The sequence below is a fragment of the Strix uralensis genome, chromosome 4 (assembly GCF_047716275.1).
Source record: "Strix uralensis isolate ZFMK-TIS-50842 chromosome 4, bStrUra1, whole genome shotgun sequence".
NCBI lineage: Eukaryota > Metazoa > Chordata > Aves > Strigiformes > Strigidae > Strix > Strix uralensis.
The window spans coordinates 29,890,455-29,903,793 of NC_133975.1; the positions used below are offsets into that span (position 1 = coordinate 29,890,455).

General features: G+C 36.0%; 1 protein-coding gene across 14 annotated transcripts in view; it reads right to left on the reverse strand.

Annotated features, from left to right (window-relative positions):
- Window positions 1-13,339, reverse strand: part of FRYL (FRY like transcription coactivator) — a 177,509-nt gene that overhangs the window by 20,915 nt on the left and 143,255 nt on the right. For 13 of the 14 annotated variants that reach the window (XM_074866146.1, XM_074866149.1, XM_074866144.1 and 10 more), the window contains 6 exons: window positions 12,216-12,413; window positions 10,810-10,971; window positions 10,449-10,523; window positions 7,873-8,049; window positions 4,949-5,152; window positions 3,889-4,059 (listed from right to left, as the gene is read on the reverse strand). In XM_074866146.1, coding sequence (XP_074722247.1) covers window positions 3,889-4,059; window positions 4,949-5,152; window positions 7,873-8,049; window positions 10,449-10,523; window positions 10,810-10,971; window positions 12,216-12,413 — 987 coding nt within the window. Of the gene's footprint in view, window positions 1-3,330; window positions 3,450-3,888; window positions 4,060-4,948; window positions 5,153-7,872; window positions 8,050-10,448; window positions 10,524-10,809; window positions 10,972-12,215; window positions 12,414-13,339 lie in introns of those variants that run through there. The other variant, XM_074866150.1, reaches the window with a different exon arrangement.

Below are 13,339 nucleotides of genomic sequence, written 5' to 3' on the forward strand. Positions count from 1 at the left end.
TTGTTTACAAATATCCATTCATACTTTAAGCATTCATCTCTTTGGATTGCTCAGTTTTATGTGAGCAAAGACAGGCAGTCTACTTGTAAAGTTTGTAACTTCTGGTTAACATTAATATCCTAGACTATGACATAACAAATAAAATTTCTCAAATACACTCAACTAAATCTGTTAAGAGAACACTTCCAGAAAAGTATCTGCAAATAGCCTCAAACATATTTAGATCACAACAAACACAATCAAGAGTTTCGTATTTTACTTTTCTAGGTAAGGACCAAAACAACTGCATCATGCTTGCCTTTGGGGTCTGGAACCAATATAGAACATTTCTTCTGAGCAACTGAGCAACAGTGTGATGAACAGATGAACAATGGAAAACTGACATTCCACTGTTTTTATTATTTTGCCATTACTGTTAATATGGGGAGCTTTAAGGGTTTAACCCCAAATCTTTAAATGTAGGCTTTAATTCACCGGCAATTATAAAGAGACAATAATTAAACTCAGGTAGGTAATATTAGAATGACCCTTTCTCCCTTCCCTCTTCCTCCATTAGCATTATTATACTCGTTAACTGAACAGAGCAATTCAAATTTACTTAATTTATGATGAATCCATTTGAAACCTTTTACTGGATTTCTGTGGAATAAAACCAACACTTTCTATTCGCTATTTCCTAAAGGCACAAATCATCACACGTTTTCATTATTAGTGTGCTGGTCTTCCTCTACTGGCATATCCAAGACTAGTCAACAAACCTTTATGCCTCTAAGCATACACATCACTCATGGCTTTCATCAGTCTAAACAGGTCCTCTGACAGACAAATAACTGTACACATATTAGAAAAGACAATTCAGCTTTAAACAGAACCATATAATTTTGTTTCATAGTGTTCCTAACATCTCACTTGGACCACAGTACTCCTCAATGTGAGACTGCTGTCATTTGACACAGCTGGTGACCTTACTTCTAATGCCTCTGTTGTAAAAGTTAAATCTGGAATTTTATTGCACAGAACAGCCATTTTGTCACACTGAGCAACTAAGGCACATGGGAACACAGGACACTTTTACGATACTTCAGCAAAATAATTTGGACTGAAACAGTTTCTATTATAGATGTTAACATATGATACAGAGCTGCTCTGATCATATATGGTAGATGTACACATGAGAAAGAGCAAATATTTAAGAGAAAATATTTAAGTGCTAATTACTAGTTAATAAATTCACAGCTAAGTTAGTCTTCATAGTGCCATGATTCCTGATTTCTGAAGTTTTCTGTGTAACATTGGACATGTCTTTACTACCAACAGGAATGTTCTTTAAGTATCTTAAAAATGTGATTTATATAGCTGACAACTCCACGGAACCTAAGGAAAATTACTTCTAGTAAACCATTCCTTCATAAACCACAGTGCAAGTGAGTAAAATAGAGAATCATTTTAGTCAGAAAATTTCATATACTTAAGCTTGCAAAGCTTATTGTATAAAATTGAAAATACTCTTGTAGCTAGATTGTAAATTCCCAGCTGGAATGTGAAATGTCCTTTTTTGCAAAGATACATGCTATTAGTGGAAATAAGCCAAATACATTTAAGTAAACTATTTACTTAACTCTTCAGCATCTCTACAAGAGAAACAAGGAACTCAACTGCATCTAACCAGCACACACACTTGTTTTTAAATAATAGCTGCAATTTTTTTTTTACCTTAAATTTTTATACATATGTATTTATATTAAAAACATTTTGATAACTGACACTTGGCATAAAATAAAATGCCTGTGTTGAGTTACATATAAAGCATAGGAAAAAACAACTGCACTATGCTGCAAGTTGTGCAGTATAAGAATTCAGAAAAAAATTAGTTTTACTGGCTTCACACATTTTTCAAAGTGAGTTGACAGCGTGCATATTTTCAAGCTCATTATGTTAAGAGGCATAAAGCCAGCTCTCCCTTTTAGCAACAAAATCCAACTAGATAGCTCTTGTAGAGAGAAAACTTTGAGTGTTTGAACCGTGCTTGAAGAAAACATATGTATATGACTGAATCCCATGTTTTAACAAGCACAAAATAAACCTGGAACACATCACATTTAGTGACTGCATTTATATGCACTTGCAGCCTTTTTTTTTTTTTTTTTGATGTAGCATTTTTTTCTGGATGTTGCTTAATCATGAAATTACTTTACAGCCCAGTTTAAGTGTCTTCATTATTTTGAATGACATACGTGCTTTTTTTGTGTGAATGTTTTCACCTGGATTATCAGAAGTATAGTGATTTTATAAAGGAAGCTGCAGGAGAACAATGAATCCAAGTATAAAGGCATTCTTGGAAAGAACGATGAAAACATAAAAATGAGTTACAGCTGAAAATGTACCACAAGCAACAATGGAGAAGACAAAAGTTCTATTGTGATGAATTTCATTCTATAAAATCCCAGTTTATATATCGCTTTTCCTTTTTGAAACTGTAACATAAAACATTTATCCTATGTGGAGAAAATAATCCAGATTAAGTGTTCTTTTTCACCCAAAACCCTTTTGGAACAAAAATACTTGTAGACAAGCAGATGAAGCACTAACAGAACAATTTGTTTGACAATCTAAGCACAAGTGCTGTACAAAAGTTGAGACAATTTATCAACTGCAATGTAACAAAACACTTTTTAAAAAAACATATAGATAATCATAATGGAAAAATATGGGGAAGAGGTGCTTTGTAAAAGTCACAATACTACACTTTTTGAAGGTGAGGGTTTTATCACAGGAAAGCAGTCACCCACACTTTCCCTTTGTTGTACTCTATGTCTTTTGTTCTTACAGTTATCTTCATTAAATGTTAGCTAGGTGGATGGTTTGCCTGTTAGTAAGAGTGATTTTCTAGGTAGCAAACAGGTACACTACAGCCTTTGTTCAGAAACCCCAGTCACTTGAACCAGTCAGCTGACTGTTTAAACCAAGTTGGCTGAAGACTCATTCTTAAGTATAAACCGTGCACTGGTTATTCAAATACACATAGGAATAGCTTAATTTTCTGGAAAACTCAATAAAAGTGTATGTTCTGTTAAAGATGGGATTAGCAATGCTTATCCAAATAAAAATAAGATTGCCAGTAGCATCAATAATTTTAACTGAAAAGATAAAAAGTCCACCTAAACCAAGCCACTTCAAGAAAAAACCCAACATATTGAGGTTTTAGCTACAACTGCTAAATATTGTAGGAATTGTAGCAGATGAGAGTTTTATTTTAAATAAGGGGTTTTAATTTTAAATTATTCAAAAGATTTTAAAAACCAAGAAACTGAAGTACTCACAGATTTGCAGGCGGCCATTAGCTTGAAATCTGCCTCAGTCCACACAGGCCTTTCCAAAAAAGTGTACCACTAGCATCTGTGGTCCTTTTAAAGGATTATTTAATGGAACCAACTGCTAACACAGCTGGCCTGAGGTTTTATTCCCACATAGCACCAATCACATTAACCCAAAGAAAGGAAAAAAAAAAGAAAGAAAAAAAGAAAAAAAAAGAAAACCGGGGGAAATAAAAAAAGTATTTGAAAGAAAATGTTGCTCAAGAAGGATTTCAACCATATCAAGGTAAAAGCATCTTGAATATTAGCCTATTTTCATTCTGCACCATGAAATGATCATTATCAGCCCTTCAAGAATATTTTTAACCTGTGGTAAATTCCCTCAGTCCATCCCAACTAGTTTTCATACTGAGGGAACATTTCATAAGAACATCCCAACAGGTTAGAAATATTAAAAGCAAGTCAAATGATCAGTGTAACAGATAAAATTTCAGTTGAAAAGAAAGCCAAAGTTGCTACTAAAACACTAGAAGGAGCCCAAATCAGCCATGCACCAGCCCACATTTCTCCCCACCTCAGGCAGCTGGTTGCTAGAGTTATCTAGAGGAGAAGCCTCCAAACTTGGGGTCTCAGTTCTGATTTGCAGCACCTCTTCTGTTCCCACACTGCTAGTGGAATCTTGAGACTGAAGCGATAAACCAGCATGATCTGATATTGTTTCGTCTATGGCAGAATCACTGTTTAACTAAGAGAGAGAAGAAAGAGACATGAAATTCTTCATAGTTTATCAAATGTATAAATTACAGGCAAAAAACACATTAGTTTTGAAATAGGCTGTCTCAGTATGGTCAGCTATTTGAATTTATTTACATATTATGAGTTTCATAGCTTTACACTAAAGCCATTACAAGCATCACATGCATTTCTGTAACATTTAACTTTGAAGAGAAGTTCAAAGTTATCCATGGGATACAGAAAATTATTTCCTTTCTTGTTCTTAAAGGTCTTTGGCACTGGTGAAATGCTAGACCAAAAACACTGAAGACCAGAGCTCTTTGTTATAGGCAACATTAATACAAACTTTGCCTAAAGTCTGAAAAGCAGCATACTATCCCTGCTGCTCCCCGTCCAGTCATTTTTTTTCCTAATTTCATTTATGTAATTCAGATAGACTTCCAAGCAGCCACTATCCTCGATTTTCTTCAGTTATATGTACACATGCTTCAAAATCCATAACTAAATTAGCAATTTCAGTGGTTAAACACAACTGAGGCTCCCATGGGATCACTTACTGCTCTTGTTCTTATTTAGTATTTTGGGGGTTTTTTTGAAGCTAGAAATCCACAAAGACACACACTTTACATGTAACACATGTAATTTTGTGCTTAGATTTAAACAAATATAGTAGGTATAAAGACACTGAAAAAAATGAATGCTGTACTGGAATTATAACCCTGTTATGTACCACCACTTTCCCTTCATTGATGTTGTTATGAAAAAGAAGCTTAGCCACATTAATTTAGGTCCTCTTCAGTTCACTTACACTGAAAGTGTGAGCCATACTTATCCATTAAAAGTGCAAATGAAAGCTTAAGTTAAGAAAGAAAGATTCCTTTCACAGAAAAACAACATACCATCTGTGAACGAGACAGTATCTGACTTGCAGTCAGAGCTGCTTCTTCTTCTGAAGACTCATCAGTATCTTCCTGGTTGGTCAAGTTCAAGCTGGGTGTGCTACCAGAGTACTGACATTCTTGAAGAGATGGTGTGTCTCCTTTGTCAATACTGTCAAGAGAGCGCCTACGAACGCCCCAGTTGAAGTTGTCCATGCTTTCACCCTGTAATAAAAAAAGTTTGCACACATATGTATAAACAAATTTCAACATAATAACATTAATTCACAAATGCAACACAGAAAATACAAGTACTCAACGCGTTATGAACAGAGTTTCAATCAGCCCTTTAATTTTATTAAAATTTTAAATACCTTGTTAAATGATGTTTGTAGATAAAGTATATGGCAAATGAAGTAGAAATCTTTTGAATATCTTCTCAGAAAGCAACTCAATATATAATCTAGAACTATATCAGTATTAATTTTATATATCTGACCAGAAAGTACAAACACACCACAGACAACAACAGATGAACAAGCCACGGCACCAGGCTGCAACTTACCTGCAGCTCCTGGTTAGCAAAAAGGAAAACACATATAATTAGAAAGAACGAGGACAAACACTTAAAGATACTCTAGAACCAGGGAAAAATGTTTTATTACATAAGATTTGCCAACAGTAAAAGACTGATTCAAGCTCTGAAAAAAAGCTTTAGTCAAAAAGCTAGTATTTAAAATAATTTCTCTTTCTAACGGGAGATTGATTTAAAAAAATAAACAAACTGACAACAAAACACTAAAAACAGCATGCTTATGATACATTTTCTCTAGCGTAACATGTAAAGCAACTGTTTCAACAAACATCAGATGAAATTCTTTAACTAACACACATGAATCTAAACTGACCACATCCAACTGACAAACCACCATCAACATTAAATATATACAGGTTGTAGAAAAAACAATATCTTCATTAACTGTTTTACCAGCTACTTTGCGTCAGTTTTATGAAATGCACCCTAAACACCAATAGCTGGATCCTTTCTGTTTGCACATTTTAAAGGTGGGATACTTGGGTTTCAGACATCCAACATACTACGTGAAATCCATATCTTAAAAACACTATTGTTTTAATTCACAAGTACAATAACGATCTTTGATTTTCTCAAGCACTTTGCCAACCTTCAACAATTCATCTAGATAAGATGGAAAACCTGATCAGTTCACTTCGCCAGTCTATAGACAGTTACTAAAATACCACATCTAGCCCAAAATGAGCAAGTATGGGTTCCAAACCAGCTCTAACAGAGTGAGTATCTTTTGTGAAGACTTAAAGAGATCGTCACGATGCATTAAATGTGCAAAGCAAAGTAAACATATTGTAGTCTCTTTCTCTCTTAGTGATTTGTTTTTCTCCAAAAGAAGTGAAAAGGTGTAAAGTTGTGGCAAAGCAAAAGAATCCCAAGTACTACTGTGGGCTGAAGCACTTAAATTTAATCTGAATATTACTCATATTTTAATGGAAAATCCCCAGTTCATACTGTTGACATTTAATTACTAGCAACAAAGTACATTCTATATTTGTGGTGTAAAACTAGGCAGCTCTTATATCAAGTGTACAATTTATGTGTAATGCCTTAAATTTGTATAATTTGTGCTTTAGCTTTTTTTTTTTTTTTCTTTTTCTCAAGTATAGCACTACATGTTGCATACAGGCAAGTAATGAGAAAGAAACTGTCTTTTCTTCATTATGATCTGCTATTAAAATAATATAGAAAATTAAGTTAAATATTAACTTGGTTTGGCAAAGTTTTCAACTTTTGGCATTCTACCTGCAAAGCCCCATCTAGTGTTAAAATAATGTTTTACTGCTGCTGAGCCTTGATTCTGAACTACTTGCATTCACTATAGGAAATTATATCTGTATAGTGTGTGGCCACATATATTCAATAGACCATAATGAGCCTGTACTTTTCCTAGAAGGTGCAAATATTGGCTGAAGTGAAGCAATATACAGGAAGAATGAAGAAACTGACATAAAACTAAGATATTAGGGAGAAAAAAAGCAAGGTTTTGTAAAAAAGGCTAGATTAATCAAGGGAAGAAAAATCTTGTTGTTTAGATAGGCAGATATTCTTCTTAGTAGCTTGTTGACTCATGACCTGCAAGGGTCTCCATTACTAATTCAGTATTTTGTATAGACTGTAACAAAAGTACTGAAAGAAACTACAAAGCATTTGATTTCTTCTCCCCAGTCCTTTTACAGTCATACTTTTAAGCTTCAGCAAATTCTGATCTGAAGCCTTTTATTTTATCCCAAACAAGTAGCAATTGTTAACAGAATCTTTACTATTTCTCAATATTTAATTTTGTGTTACCTCCCCTCTCTCTTTTATGACAGGAAAAGTGGAGTAAATGTAAGAACTGCAACAAGCCAGATATAATGTAAAAGTCAATGCAAGCAATTATGGTGACCAAGTCAATCATATATAATGAGATAGTATACCATACAGTTTGTAACTTCAAAAGCTATTCTCTTCATGTTTTCAAAATGCAGAAACATATCAGGAACAAAGATTATGCCATATTCTTAACATATTGTTCCATAATTAATTTTTCTACTGCATGATACCCAGGTGTTCATTCTGTCATTGTCTTATACTGTCATATCACTTCACTTTCAGATTTAAGTCACTTGACTCCTCCCTGCCCTCCTAATTCCAACTTTCCCCACAAAAAACACCCAACAATTTGCAACAGTTTATCACTTCAAAGTTTATGACATAGGTTTCTTTATCGTGCAAGTTAAGTTCAATCATGTCATAAATTCTTCCCAACAGGATTAGTTAGAAGAGCTGCCAACTCCTTAGAACTGCACCAACATAATCTAATTTTTAAAACGTTCTCAAATGGAAATACACAGAAGAAATCCCAAGGTCTCACCTCTGCATCTTCCAATTCAACATCTAAAAAGTCAAAGTCTTTAAAAACTCCAAATTGTTGTTCACTGGTATTGTCTTCTACAGCCACCTCCTCCTCTTGGATTACTTCTTCTGTTGCAGAAATAAGACTAGTTTGTTGATCTCCAACTTCCAAGTCTTCATTAGAAGAAAACACAACCTGCAGATATGGGTAAACATAGAAATAAAAACTTCCAAGTTACATAATTCCAGAGGACAGCTATCCTGCTTCCTGCAATTTAATGGCATTAGTGGCAGTTCGCATACCACTATAATGATGATACTAGTGCAAGTGCAGACTGAGCTTTGTTTCAACACTAGTTGGATTTTAAACTACGTCTTTAAACGAGTGATATTCTTGCCTTAATGTAACTGAGAGTTGCAAAGGTACAAATAAAGAGAAAAATATATCCCCAAATCTTCATTTTCATAACCACAATATTAGTCAAAATTAAGAACAAAAAATCCATCATAATATTAATCCACATGACACAGGCCATATTATATTCGCCTTCCAGTTTCTGTGGAAGGACTGTATACCTAATCTTCACAGATTACAATTTGCTGTTTATTTCCATTTGAACTTTAAAAATCTCTTCAGTTTCATTTTTTAGGCATCTAATTTTAATTATTTTAACCTCCTCCACTAGATTTAAGATCCACCTCCCATCAATATTTTTCCCCAGCTAAGAATCACAGAATCAATCATAGAAAGGTTTTGATTGGAAGGGGCCTTAAAGATCACGTAGTTCCAACCCCCCTGCCATGGGCAGGGACACCTTCCACTAGACCAGGTTGCTCAAAGCCCCGTCCAACCTGGCCTTGAACACTGCCAGGGAGGGGGCAGCCACAACTTCTCTGGGCAACCTGTGCCAGTGCCTCACCACCCTCACAGTACAGAATTTCTTCCTTATATCTAATCTAAATCTACCCTCTTTCAGTTTAAAACCACTACCTCTTGTCTTATCACTACACTTCCTGATAAAGAGTCCCTCCCCATCTTTCCTGTAGCCCCCTTTAAGTACTGAAAGGCTGCTATAAGGTCTCCCCTGAGCCTTCTCTTCTCCAGGTTGAATAACCCCAACTCTCTCAGCCTGTCCTCATAAGGGAGGTGCTCCAGCCCCCTGATCATCTTTGTGGCCTCCTCTGGACCCGCTTGAGCAGGTCCATGTCCTTCTTACGTTGGGGACCCCAGAGCTGAACACAGTGCTGCAGGTGGGGTCTCATGAGAGCAGAGTAGAGGGGGAGAATCACCTTCCTGGACCTGCTGGCCACACTTCTCTTGATGCAGCCCAGGGTACAGTTGGCTTTCTGGGCTGTGAGTGCACATTGCTGGCTCATAGTCAGTTTTCCATCCATTAATACCCCCAAGTCCTTCTCTGCAGGGCTGTTCTCAATCCACTCAGCACTCAGCCTGTATTTGTGCTTGGGATTGCCCTGACCCATGGGCAGGACCTTGCACTTGGCCTTGTGGGAATTCATGAGGTTCACACAGGCCCCCCTCTCCAGCCTGCCCAGGTCCCTCTGGATGACATCCCTCCAGCATGTCGATCACACCACACGGCTTGGTGTCATTGGCAAACTTGCTGAGGGTGCACTCAATCCCTCAGGAACTTCTATGTCACTATAAAAACCAATATTCTAGATGATAACCAAGGTAGGCTACTCACTTTATTTTAAAAGCTCTTAATGTCATTACCACCATTAAGCTTAGTAGGCCTACGGGGCTCTTTTCTATGCCGTACACAGAAGTAACACCATTGGCCTACTTTTACTCTATAGTTAAGACTATTGTTCCTACTGGTATCCATGCTAGTTTGAAGGCATGTGATCCACTGGTCATTTTCAATGGATTCTATGGTATTTTCAATACAGCATCAACATTGTTGCAGTCCTCAGCCATTGCTGCCCCTTCTCTCTAAAGTACATCTTATTTATAATAGACTACATAGAGATTTACTCAGAACAGGGGAGACCTACTTCAATCCCTGCTTCTAGCCAAGACAATTAAAATTCATATGTGCAGTCTCAGACATACAGCACACTATCCTGGAGTGGCAGTATAGTTCTTTCTGCTCTTCTGTGAAGAAGTATTAAGGATTAGTCTGATAAATGGAGCTCCTTAGTAGTTAACATTTAATTTGGAGAGGAAATATTTGAGTTCCAGTCCAAAGACTTTAAAAAAATATTGTTTTGATAACCACAGAAGATAAAAATTAAGAATTAATCCTAGTAATTTATATTTGCTTTAAAACATATCGTCCTCCCCCTGTAAGACTGACCTAAATTCACTGAGGTGGCAACATTGGTTTTGGCTGAATTTAAATACTGTTTTGAAACCTGTCTAGTAAAGAACAGTGCCCACTGGACTTCTTGAAGAATAATAATAATTCATTACTTATGATTCCATATCTTTTTAGTTCTTTAACTGGATTTGTGAATTGTTGAACAAAAAAGTTTGTCAAAAAACAGCTCTTGTAACTTCACCAATACCTGAAAAGCAATAGCATTCTCATTACTGGACTTTAAAACCCAAAATAAACCACCATCATCACTTACTGAAGGATTCTTGGGAAGACCAGATTCTGGACCACACAGAGAAAGCACATTCATTAGCTTCTCCCTAGTTCTTCTCTGAAAAATACAGCAAAGAAAATCATGTAACAAGGCATCTGCTGGAAGTCCAGGTAAATATGTAAAATGTCTGCATTTTTAACTAGTCTTCTTGCATGCTGACATCCTCTAAAAAGAATCTTATAATTTTTTCTTTTCACTGGTATTATCTTTTAGTTTATGCTATATTAATTTACTGTTTTGCTAAGGGACAACACAGACTTCAAATTACACTTCAACAAAATTTTTTTTAGTATATTCATAAACACTGTCTATAATATATATATGTGTTTGAGACACAAGGTACCTGAGATAGCTGTGGTCTCTTCCAGCTGACAGGAACTAATGCGTTTGAATTCGAACCTGATGAAGTTGAAGAAGTGCTCCGGGTGACAGCAATGACTTTTGGCTTCCCATTTCTACCAGCTGCACTGTGTTGATCACCATACTTATTCCCAATAATTGGTGTCTAAACCAGACAACAAATACTTATTTAAAATTCAAATCTATATTAGTAAGGACTACACATTTGGTTTTAGAATTTAGGATTATATAAAACGTAGGAGGGTTTGTCTGTTTTTAAGCATTCTATGAAGCCCATGCCTAATCCACTGAGTATCGGTATTCTGGGAAATACAAAGCTGAATACTTCTACCATATGCAGCAGGTTGCCATTTTGCCCACTTACGTTTTTTTGAATTGTGCAAGTTTTAAGCTGACAATCTAGTTGTATTTTTTAAACACACTTTAAAAACAACTGTGTTCTAAGTTTAAAAGGTGCAAAGCTTCTTTATAGAATCATTCACAGACATGAACAAATTGTTTTCACAAACCAAACTTCACTAACACATGCACACTTCTGAGAACCAAAGATCAAATTCAGCCCTTCTGACAGCAAATGCTACTCCAGTGAACTCTCTGAGAATTCATCTTTTCTCTCAATTATCTGCATGCACTGAAACTTCCAGTGAGGAATTCACTTACCAATTTAAGTAATGCTCCCAAGACATCTGTATCTCCAATCATTATCTAGGGTCAGCTTCAACCAGGAGGCCTTACTTTTGAATACTTTTGAAGTTTCTATGATTTTCACATCTCTATATTACACTGCAGTCATTTGGCTACCCTCCCCTTTGCAGACGTAGAATAAGTATCAGCTGTATTTTGAGTTCTAATGAAACCTAACTGGGGGTAAGGCTGTTGTTTTTAACTACTGGAAGTTTATCTCCAGTTGTGTCCATCTCACAATGAAGTTGCTATACTATGTAACCTACTCTCTCTTCTAAATTTTATCTCCCTTCCAAAGTCACACCAAAACTGCAGTACAGGGTTTTAATCCTCTCAGCCCTTGAATGCACAACCCTTCATTTGATGAAAATCTGCAATGTTCAGCTGCAAGCAGCAGCCAGCTGCATTAGCCTGTTCTCTGACACAGATGAAATACCCTTGAGAATAATCCTACTGACTTTTAGTAAATAACACTCCAGACAAGGGAAAAAAAGGCAAAAACACAACAAAAAAGAATTCACAGTTTATCTTTCAGCATGACTCTAACTACATGTATGTAAAACTTCAACATCTTCCATTCTTTAAAATGATATTTATTGAAAAATATATAAATTTAGAAGGCTATTAAATGTAGAAGGCTAACAGAAAACAAATCTGAGTCTGCCACAGAAAGTCATTACTGCATTGTAATTTAAGTATGATTACCTCTGATATATCGAAATGAAAATCTAAGGTCTTCCCAGGTAGCTCCTTGGAGACATTATTAAAAATTTTTGTGAAAGAGATTTCAGGAGAACCTATGTCACCTCCATAAGACTTTGGAATATCATTAGGTACAACAAGGCTTGCTGACCGAGACACCACCAGTTTCAAAATATTAAGGGCTTCCTTCCAATATGGACTCTAAAAAGAGCATACAGAAATCACAAAACAATCAGTTCAAAAAAGTCAGCCATTTTTAATGTACAGTAAGATTTTGCACTGATTCATTGCAAGATTCACAAACCCAAAAGCTCTAATCTTCTACAGGTGGCTGCAAGGTGCTAACACAGGTGGGCAGCTTTGGACCTCAAAGTGCCCGGAAGGCAGCACAGCAAGGTACCAGGTCATCCCACAGTGGGCAGTCGGGTGTAGCCAGGCAGCCTCACTAGCTCCAGGTCACAGGTCACAGTGCCAGCCATACCAGACTCTGTTCCATGTCTCTCATTCTCTGTATTCTCACTACATTTTTTACCACTGTCTGGAGTATCTGCCCTTCATGCCCCAGAAAATAAAAACTGATAGCATTTAAAAGCAAAACAACTTTCACCTCCTGGCATCCTTAATTATTTTACACTTATGAGCAGAGTAAACTGAATTTGAAACAGACAAAAATGCTTTGTGCTTTGTATTTCCTCACACATTTCAAAGTTCTTAAAAAAAAAAAAAAAAAAAGCAAAAACATTTACAAGGTTTTTATACAGTATCAAACCAATGGAGTGCTTAAAAAAGCCAGGGCAAAAGTATGAGAACATAAGACGCAGAGCCTGAGTTGAGTGCACTCTCCTTAAAAAGATGATTAAGGTAATGTAAATAATTCAGCAGTTTCAACTACAGATTGCGGAGCAAATCACAGAATAGACTCACACCAAAAGCAGCACCTTGGGAGGGTTAAGATTTACACTCCTGAAAATGTTACAATTCTACCTGAAACTTAAATCTTCTAGTTTTTGAAGATAGCAGGATGTCTGCTTTGTTGTTTTTTTTTTTAATTAGGATGCCATGTTTGTTCAAATATTTTTTTAATACATTAAGGTTTTTTGCATTAAGGTTTTCAAGGCTCTAAGCAG